Source organism: Lacerta agilis, chromosome 14, assembly GCF_009819535.1.
Source record: "Lacerta agilis isolate rLacAgi1 chromosome 14, rLacAgi1.pri, whole genome shotgun sequence".
Taxonomy (NCBI): Eukaryota; Metazoa; Chordata; class Lepidosauria; order Squamata; family Lacertidae; genus Lacerta; species Lacerta agilis.
In genome coordinates, this window is record NC_046325.1 from 14,250,962 (window position 1) to 14,277,120 (window position 26,159).

At 48.5% G+C, this 26,159-nt stretch overlaps 3 protein-coding genes across 6 annotated transcripts in view; 2 read left to right on the forward strand and 1 right to left on the reverse strand.

Moving 5' to 3' along the window:
- Window positions 1–1,000: 1,000 nt before the first annotated feature.
- On the reverse strand, window positions 1,001–13,488 carry PRR14 (proline rich 14). 4 transcript variants are annotated; one of them, XM_033170795.1, is made up of 12 exons: window positions 13,450–13,467; window positions 10,178–10,371; window positions 9,803–10,070; window positions 9,145–9,275; window positions 8,782–9,043; window positions 8,606–8,655; window positions 8,230–8,318; window positions 6,825–7,551; window positions 5,959–6,073; window positions 5,703–5,809; window positions 4,991–5,062; window positions 1,001–3,029 (listed from the first exon to the last, which is right to left on the reverse strand). In XM_033170795.1, the coding sequence occupies exons 2-12, from the start codon at window positions 10,273–10,275 to the stop codon at window positions 2,777–2,779; spliced, it is 2,172 nt and encodes a 723-aa protein (XP_033026686.1). In that variant the 5' UTR covers window positions 10,276–10,371; window positions 13,450–13,467; the 3' UTR covers window positions 1,001–2,776. The 4 variants fall into 4 exon arrangements, with proteins under 4 accessions (XP_033026686.1, XP_033026685.1, XP_033026687.1 ...); XM_033170794.1 differs by lacking the exon at window positions 13,450–13,467 and adding an exon at window positions 13,302–13,443; XM_033170796.1 differs by lacking the exon at window positions 9,145–9,275 and having other exon boundaries at window positions 13,450–13,488.
- A 1,958-nt stretch (window positions 13,489–15,446) lies between these two features.
- On the forward strand, window positions 15,447–17,567 carry ZNF768 (zinc finger protein 768). The gene is made up of 2 exons (XM_033170812.1): window positions 15,447–15,753; window positions 16,558–17,567. Exons 1-2 carry the CDS (start codon window positions 15,627–15,629, stop codon window positions 17,493–17,495), a joined length of 1,065 nt encoding a protein of 354 aa, XP_033026703.1. The 5' UTR covers window positions 15,447–15,626; the 3' UTR covers window positions 17,496–17,567.
- Window positions 17,568–20,733: 3,166 nt separating this feature from the next.
- The window catches only part of LOC117057522, a 32,693-nt gene continuing 27,267 nt past the window's right edge, over window positions 20,734–26,159 (forward strand). The window contains exons 1-6 of the mRNA XM_033168372.1: window positions 20,734–21,145; window positions 21,632–21,748; window positions 21,999–22,121; window positions 22,952–23,083; window positions 25,245–25,367; window positions 25,666–25,764. Of these exons, the coding sequence (XP_033024263.1) occupies window positions 21,656–21,748; window positions 21,999–22,121; window positions 22,952–23,083; window positions 25,245–25,367; window positions 25,666–25,764 (570 nt within the window). The 5' untranslated portion in view covers window positions 20,734–21,145; window positions 21,632–21,655. The remainder of the gene's footprint in view (window positions 21,146–21,631; window positions 21,749–21,998; window positions 22,122–22,951; window positions 23,084–25,244; window positions 25,368–25,665; window positions 25,765–26,159) is intronic.

Below are 26,159 nucleotides of genomic sequence, written 5' to 3' on the forward strand. Positions count from 1 at the left end.
TTGAAGGTGCTTCTGGATCCGTGTGGTCTCAATGGCCAGGAGCTCAATCTATAAACATTTGTCTGGGAGGACAATTCCTGGATTGGGATAGCTTGGCCACTGTGTGTCAGATGTTTGTAAACTCAACATTATACAATACAGCGATGCATCCTAGGCGAGGCTTTGATTGGGTTTGGTCCAGCAGCTGGGACTACTAAGGGTGCCACATTCTGCTTACCTTGCTTCTTCTACAAGAGGGCACTTAATGTGTCTGCACCTAGGTTCTTTATCTCCCTATTACCATGAAGCAAACACCACAAGTACTTTGTTTCAGGTGCCCGCTTAAGCCTCTTCTGCTTGCTTTTCCAATGTGTTGTTCAGCCAATAATTTATTGCGTATCACCATCCAGATGTTGGCATAAGTATTGTGTGCTCTTTTATGGGTATGTTCACAGCCCAGGTCCTTTGTTTACTGTGCAATATTTAAACCTGTAAATTAATAAAAGCAGGCAGGACTGAGAGGAAGACAAGTCTGAGGTACACAGCGGAACAAGGTTAGCAAAAAATGCAACCATCCCCACCCAGCAATGCACCTGACAGCAAGGCCTGCCAGATGACCCCACTTTGGGCAAGTAGCCTGAAGTGGATATGAGGCTAATGTTGTGCACTACACATTATCTCCAGCTCCTACCCAGACTGGTGATTGGGAGAGGAAAGCACCTTAATGGTGGAACCAGGTAGGCACCCAAGAGTGGTGCCATCCTCTTCAGGATGGTGGGACCCTAAAACAACCAGTCTTGGCCCACAACATGCAGGCTTGGCAAAAGTTGGGCAGTGTTTACCCCACCCATCTCCACCTCTTTCTGTCATTATGCAGCTGAGGTTGTGAAGAGTGGACCTCAGCTGTTTGTACTTTAGCAACGTAGCAAGGTAATAAAAAAATACTGAACAGAAGCAAAAGTACAGAATGAACGTAGCCAAACCTGAGCCTTGAAGAAAGAGTTTGTTTCATCCACAACAGTATGGAGGGAAGGTGTACCATGTTTATTTAAAAAGTTTTACATAGCATCAAAACCTCTAAGCAGTTTACATAACTATAGACAGGGGGACCTTTCTCCTGATGCACGTGTGGAGCAGCAGAACTTTTGTCAGGGCTTCAGAGTCTTGCAAACTTTGACCAGAGCCTACTGTACTGGGATAAAAGCTGCTCAATAAATCCTAAGCAGTTAATCAACAAGAAAAGGCATTTTCCAGTAGACAAATGGACCAAAGAAAGGCTGCGAGAGTGAATAGGATGGAAATGTCTCCACTCCCATGCAAAACCTGTTAATTTGATAAAATGAGATGTTACTGTTGCAATACTAACCATGAGGAATCAATCAGACACACTGTCTTTTCCTGTAACGAATGACGGAGTGAATTTCACCAATGTCAACTCCAGACTATGGTAGTTTTGAAGGTGAATGTACCACCTCAAAACAGATTTTAAACTGGGCACAGCTACTGAATTTGCACAAAAGTGCACCACAGACTACACAAATCCAAATATTTTGTTATTTGTTGCAGCCTCTCATACATGTACAATTGTAGTACAACCGGGTGCAGTTCGCTCGACTTCTTTCTTGCCATTTGATCCCGCATCACAGCAATTTTGCTTTTTGCCATAGCCAATGCATCTACCACCATTCCTGATAGGAGGCAACATTGGCTGGGGAAATTAATTTAGTGTGGCAATGATACATGATCCATCACTTGCTATGGATTTTCATTTTCTGGTCGCTATGCCCTTGTTCCAAGGCAAAATTATCTATTGCGGTCTCCCTTAAAGCTGCATTCAGGGTCCCACCAAGGCCAGTTAAGGAGCAACTGGCAATATGTGGGTTTTTCCTCCCCCCAAGATACAAAGTTTATTAGAAATAGATTAATAAAAAAATGAAAACCAAAAACACATCATTCCTAACAAAACAGTTGATCCAAGCTAGGAACACCCAGAGGCCTTGATCTAGAGATGCAAAGGCATTCTCTCAGGATTCCCAGCCGCCCATCCACTGTCTGTGCTTGAACAGGTAGACACGTCCCCATTGCCCAGCCTATTGCTATGTCATCTCTTCTGCCACATCATCCCCTGTGCCATAACAAAAACCTGCTCCTGCTGATTCTTTCACACGGTCCCTTTTTTCTTTCTCCTTCCCATCCAACAGGCAAGTCGGTTCTGCATTCCATTTGGTTTGATGGTGATGGCCGCTCCAGAAAAGGCAACTAGGCCCTCACTTGGCTGGGCCCATCCCTTGCTGGCCTAAGTCTCTCACAGATGGTACAACAGCGCTGGGCACTAGGCGCTCCTCCCATGCGTGGCACTGGTGGTCTGACTGGGCGCAGGAGGAAGAGTGCAGAGGACGGGTAACTCTGGGGCACCACATACATTCTTCCCCTTCTGCTTGCAAGCCAAAGAGCCAAGCAAAAGGGGACTTACGCGGTACCAGAGCAGGCAGCATGCTGGCTGGGCCAGGTGGCACAGATAGGCACCGAGGCACTATTTTCAAAGCAGCAAAGCCTGTGGCTTGGAGAGTGATCAAGGGAGGAGGAGGTAACAGGGACAGAAGGCCGGTTTGATGGGGAAGTGGAGAATAAACAGCACCACAGGAGAAACTTGGAGTGGTATTGGTGACTTTGGTAGAGTTTTTTTTTATAAAAAAAACAACAACACCACCAGCAACCTCTTATGCTAGTTAAGTGTTCTTGGGCTCCTCGGGGTGCTGCCCTTTCCTCTAGACAAGATATAGCCTCTGCTCAGATCTCAGCATTCTCCCTCAAACAGGGCATCCAGTTCAGCCAGCCGCTGTCGCAGCTTCTCCTCCAGCTCTGAACTCTGGGGCTTCTTTACCCTCCGCCCTCCTGCTGCCCTGCGACTCCTTCGGGAGTGGGCTTTGCGCTGCTTGCGAGGGAGGCCTCCCTCCTGAAATTCCATGGCCCGCTTCAGTTTGCGCTGGCTGGTGAAAATGAGCGCTCCGTTGCGTTCCAAAGGCACCTCAAAGATGGTCTCAAATGACCTGCAGGGATAGAATGGAAGAAGTGGGACACCAGGAACAAAGGAGACGACGACCTCTCAGACTCCACTAAACAAGCCTAGCAGTATAAAAAGCATAAACAAATGCAGACTAACTACAAAACTGCTGACATTTTGTAGCTGGAATGAGCAATGCAACGGTTAAGGTCACCACGCTTTGTCATTATGCAGTCTGGTTTTAAGGCATGGGTCAAAATTGGGATGTTTTGGCAACGTGCCACACAAAAAAAGCACGAAAGAGGTTTGGAGGGTGGCAAGAATGAGAAGTCACAGAACCTTCGTAGAAAATTCAAGACAACTCCCAGCCCAAGGTCCGCTTCACATTCAGAGCTTTCGGCATTCGCTGCTCATGTCAAGTATTTGCTCCATCCATCTTGAGAACTTGAAACTTCTAAATTAAAAGCAGCATTTCTCAGGAAAGTAGATAAAATTCTGAGGGATGCAACAAGTATTAACAGGAGCAGAAAGACGGTGCAGCAGTGACTGTGAAGTTCAGCACGGGGACAGACAGATTTATCAGTTCCAAGGGCCATAGACAAAACATATCATAAGCTAGAGGACCACAGTTCATCCACATATTTGCATATTGCTTTCAGGATACGGGGCAGGTGTTAAAACTGTAAGTGGTTGGCATTTCACTTGTATTCTATTTACCACTGGTCCAGTCAGGCTACAAAAGAACAATCAGGAGTTTGCAGTGAGATCCAGAGTGCTCTTTTGCTTGTTCCAATAGCACCGGTTACTCTTGAAACTGCATTTCCCCTGTTTCAGCTGTGGTTTCAAGGCAAACCACTTGGTGCTACAGGACCAGCAGGGCCATTTCATTTCATTTCTTAAATTTCTACACCACCCTTCATCTCAGGGCGGTCCACAACATAAAAGTGCTGTAAGGGGATCTTGACAGCTAGATGGGACATCCCGCCTGCCAATCACTTGACGTGGTGATGGACAGGTAGGTTGTTCCACCTGCCTGTTAAATATGGTCCATCAGTTGCCATCAAGTTAGGATCTGGCCCACTAGGTGAAAAAAAGTTTTCTACCCCTGGTTTAGGTGCAGCGATGGTCACCAAATGGGAGATATTTAAAAGGGGATTATGAAGTTCATGGGTGATAAGGCTTATCAATGACTAGTAGGATCTCTAGGGACAGAGATAATATGCCTCTGACTACCAGCTGCCCAAGGATAGTGTTTACTTTTGTGATTGCCTTTCTCTGTATCTGCCCACTCAACCACTTCAATAAGAGGAACTTGCAACAGCACCTACGCATTGGAACCCCCTGCCTATTCACATCACACAGGTCCCTTGGCTGCACTTTTTCTGGCCCCTGCTTAAAGCATTTTTGTTTAGGCAAGCCTATCTAGACCTGTACATGTGTTTTCATTTGCCTTTGTTGATTTTAATCAGTTTTGAATGTTTTTAAAACACCTGTTTTTAAGTGCCTTTTATTGTTAATGGGTTATTCTTTTGCAAGCCGCCCTGAGGTTTCATTAGAATCAATTGGTATAAAAAATTTGTTACATAAAATAAATAAAAACAAACATGAGCAGAAGTGTGCTGCAGAGCCCGCCAACTGCTTGCGGGCTTTCCCAAAGGCAGCAGGTTGGACTAGGTGGACCGTCAGTCTGACCAAGCAGAGCTCTTATATTCCTATATGTCAAAGGCTCAGAAAATAGGGAGAGCTTGTACCACTACTGCTCTATGCCCCTGTCACCACCACTGCCCCATAACTATCCTCCTCATCCTATTTTTTGGGAGCAAACTATGCATGTTCACAAATATATTCAGACTGCAGGAGGTAGTGCTTATTGTTTGTGGATGCTGAAGTCAGAATCTAGGGTTGCTGGCTTGAAATGACCGAGGGGAGAGAGAGAAGGGTGTGTGCACGTAAAAGTAATGAATGGTGGTGTTTTAGGAAAGGACAGATGCCAGCAGACTTCCTCACCTCTTCTCTGTGGGTGTGCGGTAGTTCTTGTTGGTGTAGATCTCCTCCAGGCTGAACTCTTTCTTGTTCAACCTGACACAGGAAAGAAGAGAATAGAGTTCATCACCCAGAAATGGCCTTGGCCTACCATAAAATATGTCTGTGTGCGTGCAAATATAGGTATATAGGAATACTCACTTAGCCCTGCTGGGGACCAGATTGCTTTCCCTGCTACCCCGCTTTGCTCCCATGCTCCACCCAGAAACCACCAGCTGACCTCTTAAGCTTGCAATTCAATCTGAATCAGGCACAGTGGTTTATCCCACTGGGTTTTTATTGCTTTCCTGAGGTCCCAAGAATACCCGAGTCAGCACACACCCCACCACTCAAGTGGTCCCTGTCAGCGAGGCTCTGCATTTGTTCCAATTGAAAGTCCGATGATCAGCTAACAAATCCTTAACATTGGTGGACAGCCCAAATTCTTGACTGGCAGGTTCAACTCAGCTAGCACTTTTAATTTTAAAAACCCCAAAACCATTTACACCTTTCCTTAAGCAAGCTCCCTCTCATAAAGCACTCATCTGCCCCCAGGCTATAGAAGACCACATCCACCTCTTTCCCAAGCACTGTGGAATCTGAATCCAGAGTTCCTAAACCACTGTCAGGCTAATTCACAAGCTACTCATCTCCTTTTGCAGAAAGGCCCCCCCCCCCATTCCACTCTAGCCCTCACCTGACGGGCCGGGGAAGCCCCATGGGAGTAAGATTTGCTTGCTGCTTGGACGGTGTCTTGCGGATCCTTATGGAGGACACCTTCCCTACGGTGTTGTCTTGGGATCCCTGCAGGTTTTAGGGAGGTTAAGAAGGATTTTGAAAGGCCACGATGGCAAAGCAAAATGGCCCTCAAACCGAGAGCAGGTGCCACAGACCCCCATTCTTCACGGTGCAGCACCTCCTAATTGAGAAGCTTGAATCAAACAGCAACTGACCTTCATCTCAGCTTCCGAAAGCATCATCTGCTCCGACGTGAGCAACTCTGAGTCGACCACATCCAAGCCAACCCCAGACACCCTCCGTCCATGATCAGGCGAGGGAGAGGGGTCCCTGTGGGGGATAGAGGAGAAACCAAGCATCGTGTATTAGCATTAGACGTCAATGTTTCTCAGCTGACAGTTCTCCCTCTTTGGTGGAGGGGACTTTAAAAGAGGAAGGCAAACCAGCAAAGCAATGCCGCACAGCACTGAGGGTGCAAAGCAGCATGGGAGTTCTGAAGCCCTGTGGGGAAAACGGAGCCTTTCCGCCTGTGAGCAGAACCAAAGGGGGGAAAGGCTCAGCCCATTTGCCTCCAGCACTAGTCAACAAATGGAAATGCCTTATGGAGAATCAGACCTCCAGTACTTCTGGTCTGACATCATTTCCACTGCCTGGTTTTCAGGAAAGGGGCTTTCCCAAAACTTTTTCAAGACACTGTTGCCTGGAGGTGCAGGGGATAGAACAATAGATCTCTGACGTGCAAAGGATGTGCTTCAGCACTAGGACACAACTCCTCCACATACACACTAGATATTTCCTCTTCAGAGTAGACCCCTTGAAGTAAATGAAATTAACTTGGATCCATTAACTTCAAGAAGTCCACTCCAAGGAGGATACAGCCTCTGAGGTTTTTTAAACAACCACCCTAGAATGGCACAAACAACCCCACAGTGCTTGCTTCTTTCTCCCTCTTGGTTTTGAACGGGAAAGGAGCAAACACTTACCTAACATGTCATTTGTGCCCTTTTATGGTGTTCAAAGGGAACAGCTGTTAGACTCTTGAGGGATAACAAACAGCTTGCAGGGAGGAGAATATTTTTACCTGGAATGGATGGTGTCTGGTTCACGGTGGCAGGAAGGCACATGGGAGGCGTAGGGGGAGCCATCGCTGTGGGGAACGTGCACGGAAGGACCCAGCAAGAAGTGTGGGGGAGGCGTGCTGAAAGGATACACCTCCTTGCGCAGGCAGGGTGGGGTGGGGCGGCCTAGCTCCCGGGACACTTCCAGGCTGCAGACAGTGTGGCGACGCTGTCGCAGCTGTGTAGAGAGCGCAAGGGCCACAGGGGAGGCCTGCCACAAGTGGGCACCAGGGAAGTCAGGGCAGGAGTAGCTGCGTCCGAGGCGGGGCTGAGGGGCCGGGTCCCCTTCATTCAGGCGCCACTGGCGGATAGGAGGCCGCCCGCTCACCACCGCGTCACCCATCTCCTCTTCTTCTTCCTCCTCCTCCTCATGGTGGCAGCTCCTCTTCCGGGGGCGTGGTTCCGAAATGGCAATTTTCACCTCAATGTTGACTCTTTGGCGGGGTGTTCTCGGCTGGGCTGCCTCCTGCTCCTCATTCCCTGCGGGGCAGGGGGGCAGGGACGGGGGCCCTTCGGTGGACGGCACAGCCGGCTTGGACGGGGTCAGGAAGATGTCAGCAAAGGCCTCCAGCTTGGAGCGCACGCTCTGGAAGACGGGGACCAGACCCCAGTGCCGGAAACGGGAGGCAGCCGATGGACGCAAGAGAGCAGAGGCTGAAGGCAGCCAGGACGGAGCTTCAGTGGACACATCTGGCAGGAACGGAAAGGAACAACATTGTCACAAGAGGGCCAAAGGCAGCCTTCCCCAAACTGGGGTCATCCAGGCCTATGGGACTACAATTCCCATCATCCTTGCCCATTGGCCACGCTTGCTGGGGCTGGTGGGAAATGTTGTTCAGCAACATCTGAAGGGCCAAAGGTTTCCAATCTCTGACCTAGAGTCAAGAGTTGTCATCCCCCAACATACCGACACACACACACACACACACACTTTGTGAAGTATACAGACATCTTCTTCTTCTGTGTTTACCTGGGAATCTTCCTCCAGCTGCTTAACTGTTGCTTTTCTTAGATTATTAACTGGTTTCAAGATTTTTGGAGAGTACTCTGGCCGGCTGGTATTCAGCCCAACTTGACTCTTGGCACTCCCATATGGCTGCCTGAGTCTGTGCCCCCTTCATCCAGCCCCACGAACACCTTGCCATGGGTGGGAGATGACTGCTCATCCGGCCTGGATTCAGTCCGACATGGGAATGTTTCCTGCATTACCAAGGGGGTTTTCAGGCACCATGGGACCAGGGATGTTCCAGTGAAGTTACACACACACACACACACAGACACAAAATACTTGCACACCCCTGAGATGCCACTTTGCACTGAAGGACAGATTTAAAAGCACACAACACCTGAATCAAGAGTTTTCCCTACCTGTTTGATGACACTGGTCTTGTGGGTCTTGAGGGGTTTGGGTGTCCCCATTTGGAGATGATTGACGAGGCAGCATGAGCTGATCACTCCTGTTTAACCACAGAAACACAATGGGGCAGTGATAAAGCAGTCTCCTTAGCCCCTCTCCTCCCCATGCTTTGAGACACACCCAGGGGGTCAAAGTTAGCATTTCTCCCAAAAGGAAAGAGACAATCACTTTACCCTCCAAGTGAGTTTGGGATGGCACAATAGGCACCAACTGTAAATCTTGAAGTGGATCAGTTCTCTTGCTGGGTGACTGGCACTGTCTTTAAGGGATGGGGGAGGCACAAGCAGTTCTGTGCCTTCATTGCTTTTGTTTGGGGGGGGCACTCACCCACAGGGGGCTGAGGAGGTCTCCGGCTGCTCCTTGCCAACGCCAGCAACCTGCCAGCAAGAAAAGACAGCTGAATCAAAATGTGGACCAAGCCACCACCCTCCGACTCCTTCAACAGGATTCTCCCTGTCCCTCCCAGCACTATTTGGTGAGGCTGCTTCCCAACCTTAACTAACCAGATCTTGGCTCACGGAACCAGCCCCCAAACTGGTGGCAAGGATTTGCTGATGCGCCGCCTCCAGCAGGAAGGTCTTTGTCCCCTTGTTCCCCTTTGCAAGGGAAACCCCCTTCTGAAGGCGCTGCCTCTTGGTGTGCAGGCGCTCTGAAGCACGACACCGTGGGGGGGACACCCTCTTGTCCCACAGTTGCCGGCGGGCGTGGTTCAACTTCTCTTGAGGCTCTTGATGGGATGGAGGGTAGCCCTTAGGGGGAGATGATCTGAGGGTAGGAAGGGTAAAAAAAAAGGCAGAACGTTTTAAATCAGGTGCTCGATCCCAAAGCTGTTCCACTCCTTCCGCCTCCTTGCAGCCTCTCCTCACCTGCACACTGGACTACTTTGTGTCTTTGTTGACCAGGAAACTCTGTCTTCATTCACAGCTGCTGACTGGGGGGGATTTGCGCAGGGAGATGTGGCAGGTCTTTGGGGAGGAGAGCCCCCTTGTGGATCATTCTGGGCAAAGAGAGGCGCACACCAAGTTTCAAAGAGCTTAAGGATAATGAGGGTCAGGGGCCTCCTTTCCCCTTTCCCCCCACCTTCCATGTGTATGTTTACTCAGGAGTCGACTCATGGGGACAAGGTATCCTTCAGGATCCTTAATCCAGGTGGCTTGACTCCTCCATCACAATGCAAGAGGTACAACTATAGGTCACAATTCTCCTGGTCTAGTAGGGCAAAGCACCCTGGGAGCTGCAGTGCACAGTGGGAAAACCAGTGCTTTTTTGTAGGAGGTTCTCAAGGGTACGCAGTACCGTAAACTCTTTTTTGTTGTTGTTAAAAAGTGTGGCACTTACTGTAACAACTTGGTGAGTACCGGCACCTATTTCTCTAGAGAGAGAAAAGCACTGGGGGAAACTATGGAACTGGGGCCTTGAGACCTGTTCAGTGGGTTCTCCCACCTCAGAACCAGATTTCATACAGCCCATTAGGAATCCCCTCATGCCCCCTGCAACCCAGCCCCCGCACTGTGGCATTCTCACAAGCATTTGGGCTGTTGAAAAGTCCTCCAGGTTGATAGCCAGCATCTTCCGCTGCTGCTTCTCCATGGGAGAGGCCACCCGCCACAAGGTCTCTCCCGCTGCGCCGCAAACTTCCCCGTTCTGTTCCGCCGTTTGGGGCAACCCCTGCTGAAGCCGCTGCCTCTTGCTGGGTGACAGCTCGGCATCGCCACATGAAAGGGAGCATGCCCCCCCTGTCTCGAGGGGCTTCTGGAGCAGGGGTGAGGATTCCTGCTCCTCAGAGGAAGGCCTGGAAACATAGAAGGACAAAGAGAAAACGTCACAGCGGTGACACAATTTCTGTCTCGCCTCTCCCACTAAGGAGTTTGACAGGGAGGAGAGCCACTCTTCTCTCACCTGTAGATGAGGATTTTTCGCCGTCTGATCTGCCTGTCCAAGTGTGACATTGACTGAGGGTTCCCCTCAGATGTTCGTTCAAGGAGGGGCCACTCCATGGCCTGTCTCAGAAGGCAGATACCCCACCCCTTCCTGGCATCAGGAAGGTGGCCGCCCCAGAACAGCCCACAGGGTCTTCATTCCTCACTTCTCTGCTTCAGAAAAGAAAACAACCAGAATTAAAATGACTGCATTCCTATGGTCCCCAGATATAGTTCTGCCTTTTAAAGCCAAATACTACTTTAATCCGGATTAACCTGGAATGCGTAACACCACACCCAGATTGTCAAAACCTCCTGCACGGATGACAAATTCTCTTTACTAGCTGGAGAAGACACTGTGATCTCTGCCATCCAAATATTTTCCTCCCAGTAGTCCATATTTTAATATTTATTAGGTATTAGCAGCATTTGTGGGGGTTTTAAATATCCACTGAACTGTGTATTTCCTGTTTTGCAGCATAATTATTCCCTGGGTCTCCTTAACTATGGGAGAAGGTTGGTGGGGGTGATGCCACTGCCAAAGATGGCAGGCAAAGATGGGAGTTCTGTCCCTTGGACATAGAGGTACAGTGTAATCAGCGATCCTCCTCAAAACTTAATCAGCAAAGATCACAAGGAATGCAAAATTGCCATGGCTCTGAACAAGAAAGAAATCTACTTCACTATCAGAGAATGAGGGTAAAGGATACCTTAACTGCAAAATAAACTATAGGTCCCAGCTTGGTTCCAAAAGCCTTAAAACTATCCAAAGAAGGACAAGACCTCCTGACTGAAATTAATCAAAGCATAGTTAAAATGCATGAGGGTTTGCTTCTAAATGGGATGCAAAAATAAAACCATTAGAGGCTAGCATTGTTGATCTGACAGCCTAAATGGCAGATACCTGCAAGTCAAGTGATGAATATGGGCACTGAATATCAAAGCAGCCTGAACTGACTTCAAAGAAAACATTCAGAACTTGATCAAAGACTCAAGCACTGAAAAATTCCCCTCAAAAGGGGTTTTATTGGGTTTTCAGACAAGTGGAAAGGTTTAAAGTCAATAGTTTTCAAAAGGATTTTGGGTTTGATGAGGAAAATTTATGAAGCATACATGGAATTGTAAAAACTGAGGGAGGAATGCTGAAAACTATTTGTAACTGTTCTAATTTTTCAAACAATTTTTATCACAGCAGATGGTCATTAAAATTATATTACTAAAGTCACAAGGGTCTAGGCTCTCCAATAAAGGGTATTTGCAGAATTAAACCATAATAACCTGGCGCTCCCGTTGCTCGGTCCCAGCTCCTGCCCACCTAGCAGTTCGAAAGCATGTCAAAGTGCAAGTAGATAAATAGGTACCGCTCCAGCTGGAAGGTAAACAGCGTTTCCGTGCGCTGCTCTGGTTCGCCAGAAGCGGCTTAGTCATGCTGGCCACATGACCCAGAAGCTGTAGCCGGCTCCCTCGGCCAGTAACGCGAGATGAGCGCTGCAACCCCTGAGTCGGACACGACTGGACCTAATGGTCAGGGGTCCCTTTACCTTTACCTAACCTGGCTCACTTTTTTGTTTTCAGCAAATTCATTTAAAATAAATAAATTGCAATATGCACCCCCAAAAAATGTTTTCATGGAAATTAAACACTACTCTGTTACACATTAACTCGAAACAACTGACAAGAGGTGTTAAAAAAATTGAACTATACCATTCTTTTCCATCTAAACCATGTAAAAGGAACACAAATGTGAAGAATTGCCAGAGATTTTGTAAAATTTGACAAGGGAAGAGCAGAAATAGAAATGTCAGAAACTGGAAAAATAACTACAATGCAATTTGTATGCCCAAAACAACTAGCAAAAATGGATATACCAAAAGAATACTTTTATTTGAGATCCTGTATACCCTGTTTGGTTTATTTTTATTGGTTATTTGTTTGCATTATAAAATATATATATTTGTATTGTGTAATATTTGCATTATGAAATAATGCAAGCATAGGACATCCAGAAAGTATCAAACAATGCAGCTACATAAGAATATGAATCATTGCCAAAATATCATATTGCTTGTCCTTGACTCTTCCTGTCACACTTGCCATCCTCTCATGCCACACCCTTTGAGAACCACACACACACACACATGCATATTAAAAAAACTTATGGAAGTGGAGACATCATCCCACCTGCTCCTGCCTCTCACCATCCCTAGCGATGGACTCCTGGTGCTTACACCAGGTGAGCACGTGGGGCATGTGGAAAAAGGGAAACCATATAACATGCACCCCAATGATATTTCCCAGAACTGGATTTCAGTGGCAATTCTAGGATGCTGGAGGAAAGGGGTCTGCCGTCTATTCAGGATCCCTCCCGGCCCCCAGTCCTGCTTCGCAGCCTAGGCTCACCCCACACACAGGTAAGCACGGACAATTATTATCTTTCTCTTGGGGGTCGCCTCCTAACTATCCCCACCGCCTCAAGATCCGTCCCTTTTAGCTCTCCCGCCGATTCCTCCCTCACTGACCTAAAAGGGCCGGCTCCAGAGGAGGAGGCGGTGTGGGGAGGAAGAGCTTGCCTCCGATTACCTGTCGGCTCCTCATCCAGCCCCCACCCCAGGTGCCCGGTGATCTGCCCTAGGCAGGATCAGCACCGTTCCCTGGCGGGAGGAAAGGCAAGGCGAGCAGAGGCGGAGGCTGCTCCTCCTCCGAGGGAGAGCGGCAGCACCAGGCAGAGGAGATACCGGGAGGACAGTTCCTCCGCGCACCCCTAACCACCGCGTGGACGGTGCCCACCTCTGACCCCCTCAGGCGCCTCCTCCGGATCCTTCCGCCCTTCTCCTCCCCACCCCACAAAAAACCCTCCAATTTCATGGGGGTCCCCTCCGCCCCAAATATCTGCCCCCCACATGGCGGCCTTTTTGCTCCTTCCACCCCACCGCCCGCTCGATCCTCCCCGAAAGTTGCCCCTTCCCCGCCCCGCCCCCGCCTCCTCTTTCGCCCAAGCCCCGCAATCCGCCAGGCGCGCCCGACTCCGCACCGGCCGGCCGGCCACCCCACCCGGGAGCGGCGCCCCCCCCCCCTCGCCCGCCCCATCCAGGTCTCACCTCCGCCGCCGCCTCCCTCCCTTCCTCGGGCTTCTCCGCCTGCCTCAGGCAAACAAACTGATAAGCACCCGCATCTCAATTTGAAAAAAATAAAATAAATAAAACTACTCCGCACGCTCGACCCCGCCTTTACCGCCTCCTCCCTCCAACTCACCAACTCTCCCTCTTCTTCCTCCTCCCCTCGCCCTTCTCCAAGCAGCCGCTGGACAGTGCCCGAGCCCTCTCCACATACAGCCCACCCAATGGTCATGCGTCTTGTTAATGGTGCCAGCCAATAGGCGCGCGGTTTCTATACCGGCGTCGGGTAAGCTATAGCGCCGCCATCGCTGTTCAGGGCAACAACAAAAAGTTGGTTGTAGACTTTTTGAGTTTGTGTTGCAAAAGAAAGCGGTGCGACCGCCTTCTTCGCTAAAAGGCGTCAGTGCCGCTGAAGTTAGCAGGCCCGCCATCTCAAGAAAGGGCAGGGAATGAGAAGAAAATAGGAAGGAAAACGTACAGGGCGGTTGCCATTTTGGGTGAGGGCAGAGTCTGGTTGGCGCCGTTAAGACGCCGCCATTTGAGGGGAAGACCAGAAATTCAGGCTTTAAAGGAGCCGTGTTTCCATTTTCCAGTTGAATGCGATGAAATAAAGAATAGTTGTTTCCTTGGCTCCTTCGTTTAGGGAGGTCGTTTTGTCATACACGCGGTTTTTGAGGGAGATTAATCTTTATTAGGTTAGAATTATAGAATTATACAGCTCAGCTGAAAGGGACCCCCCCAAGGGTCATCCAGTCCAACCCCCTGCAGTGCAGGAATAAGTTCGTTGTAAGGCAGTGCAAAACACCACACACACACACATAAAAACTAGTTTAATATGTTTTTATTGTTTATTATTTATTAAATTTTTATACCACCCTTCATCCGAGGATCACATGGTGGTTTACAACAAAAAACACAAAAAAACATAACATAGTAACAAACAGGAAAAACATTTGTATTCATATTTTTTTAAAAAAAAATGTTGAGGTATAAAGTGCTCACCATCTTGCCAGTTCATTCCCTCCACACTCCTAGGCATGTCCCCTCAGAAGCAGGCACTTCTGTGTCAAAGGAGGCCACTAAGACAGAATGATATTTGCCAAGGAATCAGACTGACCAGGATCTGTGCATATTCCCCCTCATCTCTCTCTGAAAGTAGTAGTGATGAGTAAAGGTGCACTCCTTACCCCCCACTTACCTCATGCAATTCGCCTAGACCTATTTCTGAGTAGACATGGTAGGGATTGCCAGTTTAGCTTGGGTTAGAAAACTCAGGGGGAGGAAACTGATTTTCTAGATCCATTTCAGCCTGGGTTTCAGCCAGGTTTCAGCACAGAAACTTCTTCCAACAGAAGCAGTTTCCAGGCCCCATTCAAAGTGCTTGTTGTTTTGACCTATAAAGCCTTAAATGGCTCCTGACCACAATACCTCAAGGACTGGCTCACCCCATATGAACCACCCAGCAGCACCCTGCAATCAACCTTCTGCGTGTGCCTCCTCCAGAAGGTGGACATACTGAATGGGCCCTTTCTACAGAGGCTCTGTGTTTGTGGAGTGCTCTCCCCAAGGAGGTTCGAATGGCGCCTTCATTATATACACCTTTAGGTGCCAGGTGAAGGCAACCAGGCCTTGGGCTGATTAACAACCTATACCCTTTTAAATGTGTTTGTGGGGTGGGGGGGAAAGGGGAGTTATTAGTTTGTGGTCTTGTTGTTGTCCTTTTTGTAACATATTTTGTGCTTCATCTTGCATTTTTATGTTTTGAACCACCCTGAGATCAAAGGATGAAAGGCGGTATACAAATTTCATAACTAAATAAGAATAATGATATCCCTTAGCACTTGCCCTTTTCTTGGACGAAGCCTTGCCCGAATGAAGGTACCATTCATTCCCCCATCTGACCCCTCCCCAGGCGTTGTTGGACTGCAATCCCCATCATCCCTTGTCATTGGCTTTGCTGGCTGAAGCTGATGGGAGTTGGAGTCTATCAGCCCCTTGCGCGCAGCGCGTTGGCTATACTGCTTTACTGGTTCTAAACGACAGCTGCCTCCACCCTCCTTCATCTTTAGGATTCGCCCGTCCTCTGCCCTCAGGATCAATGGGTTTTATTTCCACCCAGACCTTTTTTTTTTTTTTAAATGCCACCCGCTTGGAGGAAACTACGCCTCCCAGGATGCCGCGCAGAGCCAGCCCTCTTCCTCACCGCGCCTTGCGCTGCGTCGGCTGAGTAGGAAAGTGCGCGGCAAGCGCGGCGCTCGTCCAGGCTGCCCCTCGCGCGCCTTGCGCCGCCCTCGCCCGTTTGCTGCCCCTGCTATGGCGGCAGGGGCTCCCTCGGCTGCTCCCGCCCGCAGCCCCCCTCGGTGGCTCGGAGGCCCTGCTGACGGCTCCGTGTACCTCCTCCTGCCCGTCCCTGCTGGAAGTGCCCTGGTGCTAACACCAGGTGAGCATTTGGGGGGGGGGGGGTAATGGACGGAGGGTTTGCTCGGAAACCGGGGCTAAACCTGACCCAGGGATCTGCCCTAGAGTAGTATTTTTAGCCAGGTCTAAATTCTGGATCTTGAAATGTCTACCTACGTGTTAGAAAGTGGGAGGTGGACTCGTGTTTGTGAGCGTGCAAGGGATAGATGAAACTGCAGCAGTAGGTTTCCTGAGTAACACTGCAAGCCTAACCCCATTTACCCGAAAGTAAGCACCACTGAATTCCATAGGCCTTAATTCTGGGTAGGGATGGTTAGGAGACTACTGCAAACCCCACGAAAACCCTTCACATTTTTCCTCTCCTCATATGGATGCAGCCTACATATTTAACCCAGGGGCTTCTTGGTTCTTCTGGTAGATATCACACCGTCTTCCTGTGCATTTTTTCTTCCCAAGATGTTTTTCAGAGGGATTCCTCATCTTGCAGCGCTTAACCCAGGGATGGGGAAACCTGTGGCCCGCCAGATGTTACTGGACTCCAATCAGTGCAGCCAACATGGCCGATGGTCAGGGATGATGGATGTTGTGGTCTAGTAGCATCTGGTGGGACAAAAGCTTCTCCATTCCTGCCTTATTCTGTCTCTCACACTACCTGGGAGTCAGAGAAGAGTCTGTGCACAAGCAGAACCATGGTGGAGAGTGGGTGCAAAATTGTGCCCGGGTTGACACCTGCCCCCCCCCCATCCAGCCACTGAATGTGTGTGGATAGGTTCTGTTTCAAAACTAAGTGCTTAATTTGGTGATCAAGCCTCTTTTCTGTCTGCAGCAGGTGGAGCAAATTCTGCCTGGATTCTGTCTCTCCCTGCAGAGAGCAAGAACAAAGTGGAAAACCCACAGGAAGATGGTGCACAACCATGTCCCATTTCTTCAAGTAGCTCCAGCGAGAATGGAAATAAGGTGCTACAGAAAGGAGGCTCTGCAAAAGACCAGCTGACTTTTTGTAAAGGGGACTTGAAGAACCCTACGCAGGCCTTGTGTGGCAAAACAAAATCCTACAAATGCCCCGACTGCGGGAAAAATTACCGCAGGAGCACAGACCTCTTGAGGCACCAGAGGACCCACACGGGAGAAAGGCCTTATCTGTGCCTGGCCTGTGGGAAGAGCTTCAGTCGGAGTTCAATCCTCCTGGAGCACCAGAGAATCCATACAGGTGAGAAGCCATACAAATGCAGCCACTGTGGGCAAGGATTTAGCCAGAGCTCCAATTGTAAGCAGCATGAGAGGACTCATGGGAAGGAAAAAAGGAACGACCCAATACACTGGGGATCAACTTGGCAAAGGACAGAGGTTCAGAGGCATGGGCCTAAAAGCCTGAAAATAATTGATGAAGGTGCAAGAGCTGAACTCGGAGGAGGATCTCAGTCTCCAGGGGGAAGTTCCTCATGGAGCTCAAAGATGGTGATGAAGTATCAGAAAAGCCATAGGATGGAGAAGCCCTACAGGTGCCCTGAATGTGGGAAATGCTTTGCACGCAGCACGGATTTCATCCGGCACCACATTACCCACACAGGAGAAAAGCCCTACACGTGTGTGAAATGTGGCAAGAGTTTTACGCGCAGCTCGGTCCTCATTGAGCACCAGCGAATCCACACGGGAGAGAGGCCCTACAAGTGTCGGCTGTGCGGAAAGGGCTTCAGTCAGAACTCCAACCGTAACCAACACGAGACAATCCACCAAGCTAAGAAATCTCCTGACACTTCCTGAGTGGCAGTGGAACTTGGTACTGGGGTGTGGGACTCACTAGATCAGGGGTTGGCAAAGTTTACCAGCCATGGGCCGGATCAATCCCACGGAGATCGTGGGCTGGACATGCGCAGCACAATGCCGGAAATTGCGACTACGCATGTCCGCCGCGCCAGAAATTGCCTCTGTGCATGCCCAGACATGGTTTCTGGTATCTGCGCGTGCACCACTCAGCACCACTCAGCGAGTCCCCGCACTGTGCGCGAGGGACCTGCCGAGCGGGCGGCTCAGTTTGCGGGCGGCTCAGTTTGCGGGCGGCTCATGGGCCGGTAAAACGGTCTTTGTGGGTTGCCGACCTCTGCACTAGACCATCAAGAATCTACTTGGGGAGAAGGCCTGAAGCGTGAGTCCAAGGGGATGCAGATGTTACAAGGCAAATTTGAAGCTACTGTGTGTTAGAATCTAAAATGGAGAGGGAAAGTCCAAGGCTGCAAGTTTATGCCCACTTACTTGGGGACAAGCCCCACTGAATTAAATGGGACTTACTTCTGAGTAGACATGGGTATGATTGTAGCACTCAAGTGGTATAGGGGCTTATTTTTATATGAGGTGATTTGACAATAAAAGGTTCTTGCTGCATAAATCACGAGGAAAACACATATATCTATGAAAAACCTTATTGACACTGAGAGGAAATAACGTAAATTAATTTTATTTGTTACAAATTATAATATTCTTGTTAATTGTTCTGTGCATCCCAAATGTAAAATCCACTATGTTCAGTGGAATGAATGCCAGATTTGGGGTGGTGCAGGTGGTTCCCACACAGGGTGCCAATCCAAGGGGGAGAAAAATTGAGAATATCCACAATTGAGAAGAATCGTTTGGGGGTACCAAATTTTGGCCTCACACTGGTGGCCATATTACAAAGATTACCAAATTCCACCTCGGTGGAACTTACTTCTTCCATTCAGAAGTAAGTTCCACCAGGTAAGTGGGCACAAGAGAGCTGCTTGTTAGAAAACCATTATAATTTAAATAAAAGAAAGAATAAAGGAAAAGGAAATAGTACCAGCAGGTGATCTTTTTCTTTCCCATATAGTGATCATTATTAATGACTGTGCTGGTACTTACCGGTAACTATATTCTAAAAGATACTGAGAGTGTACAGCCTGATCATATTTCATACAATCTACAGAAAACTGCAAGAAAGTAGCTTGGGTTTCATCACTTCATGGTTATTGTTTTTAGATTAAAGTAGTAGAAACATTTGCTTGATTAGTTTGGACAAAACTTGGCTTGCATTATACCATTTCCTGACCAGACACACAATCACTGCAGCATTTTCTTTTATTTTCCCATCAGTGAATTTGTTCTGTTATATTTGTACCCTCTTTCACTACATATGTCTTGCTAAAAAAAATATTCTAATTTATTTTAACGAAGGCTAAATCTGCTTATTCCATGATCCTGGAAATAAAAGTGCCTTTGAGGATGAGCATGCCACCCCAATCTATGGGCGGTGTGAAATTCCAGGGTTTCCAGGCGTTTCCTTCGGGAATGAGGCACAGCAGAGACCGTGGTGTCTTTATGACATGGTTTATTTATCTATATATACGACCTGAGCCTACGATTGAGGGGTGCACAGCATTAAAGCCCCAAGAAGGTCCTGCTTCTCCCACAGCCCACAGCCTTGGATTCCAGCATAAATCAGGCCTGGCTCTTGCTTTCTCTGTCCTTGCAGCCTGTAGTTTTTGCCTGCAGCTTCTAGCTCATATCGCTCAACTCTCAACTCTGACCTTTTGTATTTCTAAGGAACAGACAGTTGAGGGAGGGAGACCCACAATCTTTAGCGGGCCCATCACCAGGCTGGTCTGTCTATTCCATGCTGGGTCCAGGCATTAGAAGGGGGTCCAAGCATTCAGACCATCCCCTCTCCTACCAAACGCCTAACACTACAAATATGAGAGTCACACCTGTTGTTCTCCCCACTTTTACCTCTGGTCTTGCCTTGCCTACTTTTTGCCTCTGGCCCTGCCCATCATTGATATGTCGCCCCTACAAGGTTGCCCATGAAGTAATCCTGTCAGTCCTGAGACTCATGGACGTTCCCCACCCTGGTCTAGTATGTCAGACTACAGCTGGATAGGTTCAGATCCCCACCCGCATAAGAAGCTGACTGGGTTACCCTGAGTCAGTCACTCAGCCTATTCCAACAGATCATAGGGCTGGTGAAGGATAAAATGGGCAGGGGGGTGGGGAGAATCTTCTATGGGTCCAGCCATTCCTGCATCCTCTCCTGTTCCAGCTTCTATCACACAGGGTAGTTGCCAACCCCTTTTCTGACAAAGGCTTTTGTGTCATTTTAACAGCAGCACAACAGGAAGAAATCCAGCAGGTGCTCTTTTACCTCTTACTTCAGCCTATTCTTATTATTATTTGGGGGGAATACACACAATTTCTGTTGTTGAAGAGGGCTGTGTGCCATGCCCCTTGCCCCCCACCTGATCTCCCTCCGGGCAGTGGAGTGTCCCGCCGTCCTTGCCCTCAGGCAGCGAAATGTCTTGGGCAGGCCTTTGCTCCCAGGCATGTTCCTATGCACTAGTCCCGTGTTAACGGTGCACCTTGCGGATTCGAACGCACAAGAGGCGATCGTTACTCTGCACATTCTCGGAAGCATTCTTCTCTCCCCGCCTCCCCCCGTCCCTATTCCACGGCGCGGTTTCTGCAAGAGCTCGCTTGCCATGAAGAAACACGTTCCTTCGGGGTGGCCTCTAGTAGAAGCTCCGGTTCAGAGGCTCCGAGCTTCTCTCTCTTCCTCCTCGCCCCCGCCCCTATTTCAAAACCCGAATACTCGTCGCTTGCGGGGCTGGAGAAGGGTGGGTGGGTGGGAGGGAAGAGGACTCCTGGGCCCACCCCCTGCTCGGGTCTAGCAGGAACAGGCGCCGCTGCTGCAGTTGCCACTCTCCCTGTCTTGCAGACCTCTCCACCAATGAGCGAGAACGAGGGAAGGTAACGTTGGCGAATCTGCGCGGCGCACCGCCCCTCTGCCACCCTCCTCTCGACGTCTAACATTCTCTCCCCCCCCCCGCCCTCGGAGCTCCCCCTCCCCACTCTCAGCAGGGTCTCTTCTCGGGGAGGGAAGAGGCTCAAAAGCGCAGCCGGAACCGATTCCGCCGCCCGCCTCGAGGCGCTTGCCAAAGGGCGAGGAGCCTCCGGATCCCGCTGAGCGGCTCTGCTAGCCTCCTCTGCATCATCATCATCTTCATCATCACCCTCGGCAGCCCCACAACTCCTCCCCTGCTCCCTGCTCCAGAGAGGCCCGGGTGAGTGGGGAGGGGAGCCAGCCTGGGTCGCAGGAAGCAGTCACTCCTTGGCTCAACTTCCTTCCCGGACTTGGTACTGGCCCCGGGTGGCGAATCCGTCTCCCCTTCCTTACTCAGCCCCTTATCCTGCTGCCAGCTACCCTAACTCTCCATAGGGACGTGGCGGAGAAAAAGGGTGTCTACCACGTGGGTTGCCAGAAACAGCTGTTGCTTGGAATAGAGAGAGGTGTGCATCACAACACAGCCTCCCCCCTGCCTTGGATTTCTAGGACGTAATTAGGGCTAAACTTACCGAGCTAGCGTTATTAGCGAGCAGACACACGCCAAGACTGAGAGACAAAAGAGGTAAGTTTTAAGAGCTCGAGACTCCTGGGGGTTGCGGGGAAGGGTGGGGCTTATTTGGGGCCATGGCCTGCCCAGGGATCCCTGTGCAGTTGTGATACCTACAAAATTAGTGCTGTGTGCTTCTGAGCATGTGAAGGGTGCATAAATAAGCCAATCGTTCTCTATGAAGACAGCACTTTGCATCAGGGATTAGTGACAAGATTTCCAGGCAGACTTGAGTCATACCATGGCCTTATCCATCTTCCCATACTATATTCAAACCAAGTGGACTCATCCCTGTTCATTGGGGGCTGGGGGCAATAGGAAATATTAAATCTAAGCTAGGTGGCTGGCCTCACAGGGTGGTTGTGAGACAAAAAAGCTGCACTGGCTTGTAGGGGGTTTGGTGGGCTACAAATAAGAGCTGTTTAAAGAGGACTTAATTTTCTAATAACTATGCTTAGGGTGGAGAGCCTTGGTCACTTACCTTTGTTTCTCCCTCAAAAGCCACTCACTTCCGCCCTTAAATTAATGATGGATGAGGACAAGGAGGGCATGAAAGAAGAGAAGTCAGAGGGGATCCCTATATCTGGCACACCAACCAAGGTCAAAGATGGGGGTGTGGTAAGTAACAGAGGCGCTTTGACACTGAATGTTTCCCCAGATGCCTCTGGGTTTAAAAGAAAGAATCCTTTGTGGAAAGCAGACCAAACCATCATGTCTGTTTCTGCTCGGACTGATATGACTAAAGCAATCTCATGCTGGGTGAACAGCACCATGGGAAGATCTGGTGCCTAAAAGATTTAAGGACCTAATTTGGTCACCTAATGGATTTGTTTGTGTATGTATTTGTTTTCCCATTCTGTACCTTCAGAAACTGGATGCAGACAGGCCATTGATGAAGAATGAGGGAACATCTCGGGGATCCTCAGAGATACGGCGGAAAGGGCTGCTTACTAGAGTAAAGAAGGAAAGGAAAAGAGCACAGGAGAGCAAGGTGTGGCTATACAAGATCTCCAGGGATAGAACTATGAGTTTTTTTTGTGGAAGGAGGGTGGTGAGGTGGAAGGAAGGAAAAATCAGGACAAGACGTTTGTGTGTCTGTCCTGGGTGTAATTTGCTTCCTACTAAATAATTCTGGGACAGAAAAGGCCCCATAAAGGACTGAGCCACACACAGATTTGAGGGAATAGGTGGAAAAACCAGGATTCCGAGATCCAATAGGAATGGAGCAGGACTTACTTGGTTTGCAAGGAGTGTTTATTGATTGCCTTTCTATCCCATCCTTCTTCAAGGAGCTCAGGGTGATGAACATGTTCCCTTTGCCCCCTCCCCATTTTATCCTCACCAACAACCCTGTAAGGTCTGTTAGGCCAAGGGGAAGTGACAGCCTAAGAGCACCCAGCAAGTTTCATGGCCATGTGAGAATTGGAGCCCAGGCTTCACTGATCCTAGTGTAGCATTCTGACCACTATGCTATGCTGGCTCCTTGTGTTCTGCCCTGTCCAGATTACAAAGGGTTGGTTGGTGTATTATTGTGCCTGACTTCATAGAAAAACAATATAGTGTAGGATTATAGTGTTGGATTAAGGGGTGGGGAGAGCAGGATCAGATCTTCAAGCTTGATGCTGATCCATGACCTTGGACCAGTTATATTTCATTCTCTCTCAAGCTAGCCTGTCTCACAGGGTTGTTGTGAGGATAAAGTGGGTGAGGGCTAGAACAGCATATGCTGCCTTGAGTTCCTTGGAAAAAAATATGAAATAGAAATCTAATGAATAAAAATAACGTAAAATCCGCTCCCAGCTACTTTACCTCTTCTTTCAGCCTCTGCCGCCTTCTCCAAGGAAATGGACACGGCTTGCCACTTCATGCAAAACAGAAAAGGTGGCAACAGAGAAGGAGGAAGAGCCTCCAATTGTGGTGAAGATGCTTGAGATCCCAGTGGGTGACAACATGGTTAGTAATGAAAGCAAACAGATGACTAGATCTCAGGGCTACATCTATTCAGTGGTACCTCTGGTTACGAACTTAATTCGTTCCGGGGGTCTGTTCTTAACCTGAAACTGTTCTTAACCTGAGGTACCACTTTAGCTAATGGGGCCTCCCGCTGCCAGTGTGGCGCCGGCACACAATTTCTGTTCTCATCCTGAGGTAAAGTTCTTAACCCGAGGTACTACTTCCAGGTTAGCGGAGTCTGTAACCGAAAGTGTTTGTAATTCGAGGTGTTTGTAACCCAAGGTATCACTGTAAAGCAGAAAAGGGTACACTGTATAAAATGCTCCTGTTTACATCTGCACTCCTTTCTAACATACAATATTCTTCATTAGCATTGCCAGCCTTCCAACCAGCCTTTTTAAAAAGCAGCTTGATTTGGATGTTTATGGAGAAAATGTCATTTGTCTTTGTACTTAAAGATTGCTGCTGCCACCGTCCTTCAGTTGATATTAGAACTGAATACAGATTGATAACGCACTCCAGGCATTCTAGCGCTGTAGGCAATAGTGTTTTTCTAACAACTGTCGGCACCATTAACAAACTACACCTCCCAGGATTCTTTGGGGGAAGCCATGACTATTTAAAGTGGCATGGTACTGCTTTAAATGTATGGTGTGAATGTGGCATAAATAACTTACAGAAAATAATCTTAAAAGGAGGTTGCATAACTTACTTACAATCCGCATAGTTGTCCCAAAGAGGATGATAGACATGACTGATAGGTGACAAATTTCAATTCAGCGCCATCTTTGCTACTCCACAAGATAATGGGGTTGGCAGAGAGAAGAGAATCCATCAATCAGGAGTTGCCATAGCACACTGGATAAGATTTTCTTATGTACTCTGGAACATGACACACCAGCATGTACACTGAAGTGATTGGCCTGGATATATTTTGTCCACAACCTGTACAGGGGAATCTTAGAGGCGTGAATGTGAGTCATCTCTACTTCTGGTAGGTGGAAACCATTTGGGTATCCGAGACTTGGAACATGACAGAAATGGATGCTAAACAGTTTTGCCAGATACAAGCACTCTTTGCTCAAACATTTTACCACAGTGATTTTTATCTCTATCCCATGGAAAGTGTTGTCTGCCAATTTCTGAAGAATGAGCCACTGCTAAATGTGTAAGAGAATCCATTTGCTGGTTAGTTGGCAACCATATTCTTTATTAGAGATAAAAACAAGATCTTGCCTGCAAGAGTATTGTCCTTCAACTTTTAAAGGCAAAATCTGAATTATTTTGCTCTTGCCTCTTATTAAGAAACTAAGAATTGGAGAGCTGGAAAGGAACAAAGAGCAGCAGTTGTGGCACACTATGGAATGGGCTACGTACTCACATTGTTGCTTTTTGCTAGTAGATAGTGTGAAAAAACTGCCACTCAGGAAGCTCAGTGGCCTACCTATAAGCAAAAAAGCCCACACATTCTGCATGCTGTGTGCTACATATATGGTTATCATTTTCAGTATTCTTCTATAAGTTGCTTTCCTTTGGCAAAGGTCAGCACCGATGATGATTTTGATACTTTAAAAATGGCTTTTTGAGTTAGCTGCAGAGAACACATCCTGTGAGGAGAAATTGGTGTCTCCCCTGGCAACCATTTCTTACCTCCTTAGCCTTAGGCATGCACAACATTTGACTTGTTAGCCATCTGTGATGACCCTTGGTGACTGTCTGGGACAGTAAAACACAGTAGGGTTGTCCAGGATCATATAGGTCGCACTATATGGTTGATGAGATGTACTTGGTTTAGTGCAGTGGTCACCAGTGCAGCAGCTGCCAATGTACCCACAGTACCTCCTATGGTGCCCACAAAAGGTCTCAGTAAATATCCCCTCAAAATCCACAGTGTATGAGACTGTATTATCTTCCTGCTCAGTACCTCTTTGCATTTGTTCATCCTCTTCTGCACAACCCCATAACAGCCATTTTGTGACGGGCAGCAATGGTACTTCCGCAGGATTCCAAATGTGCTCACTGGCTCCAAAAGGCTGGTAACCTCTGGTCCAGGTGGGCTTAAGGCCATCTAGGCCTGTCTCAGCATTTGAGAACTATTTGACTCTAGAGGGATAAGATACTTGTAAAAATGCTCACTTCTTGCTGTTTTTGCCTTTTCTAGCCAGAGTCTTCATTCTCCCAGAATAGGTTAATAATGGAGGATGGCAGTGAGAAAGAACTGATAATTAGAAGAAGAGTGAAGAAGGAAAAAGATGAGGAAGAGAATCTGGAATTTGAAGTGGAGGTGAGGAGGGTTTCCGCAGGTGGGAAACCAGTGAGTGGAGATGAAGATGGGAAGGTGAGATGTTTTATTTGGATGAAGGGAAAGAAGGACCAGCTTTCAGGAAAAGAAAGGATTGCTTAACTCAGCCTTTGAAAAACTGGCCCCTCAAATGTTTTAGACTACAGCTCCCATCGGCCCTAGCCAGCACAGCTGATTTGGAATTGTAGTCAAAAACATGTGGAGGGCACCAGGTTTGCAACAGCTAGTGAAATCATTGTCTTGATCAAACTTGCTACAGCTTGGTTCTACTGCCTTGCAGGACTTGCCACCTGAGGAAGAGATGAAGGTTGAGGTGGAGGAGCAGAAGGCTCAAGAATTCGAGATGCAAAAAGTCACCATCCCGATAGATGGGATTTTGGTGAGTACTGGGGGTAGCATGGCCGAGGGAATGTCAGGAGAGCTTGGAGGAGAGACTTGTGGGAGATGGAGGTGGGTGGTGAGGTGCTTCTATTGTACTGTTTCCATGATCTTTGGGAATGTTGGGTTTCTCCTGTCAGAGGCCTGATCTGCACTATACATTTAAAGCAGTATTGTACCACTTTAAACAGTCATGGTTTTCCCCAAAGAATCCTGGGAACTGGAGTTTGCTATGAGTACTGAGAGTTCCTAGGAGACCCCTGTTCCCTCATAAAGCTATAAATCTCAGAGTGATTTAATAGCCAATTCCCTCTTCCCAAGGAAATATAGGAATTGTAGCTGTATAATGGGAATATGGGTCTCCTAACAACTCTGGACACCCTTAACACTTTTCAG

What these genes read in the sequence shown, in the direction of transcription:
- PRR14 (XM_033170795.1), bottom strand. Translation starts at nt 10,275, where the DNA reads ATGGAGTGGCCCCTCCTTGAACGAACATCTGAGGGGAACCCTCAGTCA. An exon ending in TTTCAACAGCCCAAATGCTT is followed by an intron (nt 9,276 to 9,802) that starts GTGAGAATGCCA and finishes CTCTTTGCCCAG; the next exon opens with AATGATCCACAAGGGGGCTC. An exon ending in CAAAGTAGTCCAGTGTGCAG is followed by an intron (nt 9,044 to 9,144) that starts GTGAGGAGAGGC and finishes TCCTACCCTCAG; the next exon opens with ATCATCTCCCCCTAAGGGCT.
- ZNF768 (XM_033170812.1), top strand. Translation starts at nt 15,627, where the DNA reads ATGGCGGCAGGGGCTCCCTCGGCTGCTCCCGCCCGCAGCCCCCCTCGG. An exon ending in TGCCCTGGTGCTAACACCAG is followed by an intron (nt 15,754 to 16,557) that starts GTGAGCATTTGG and finishes TTCTGTCTGCAG; the next exon opens with CAGGTGGAGCAAATTCTGCC.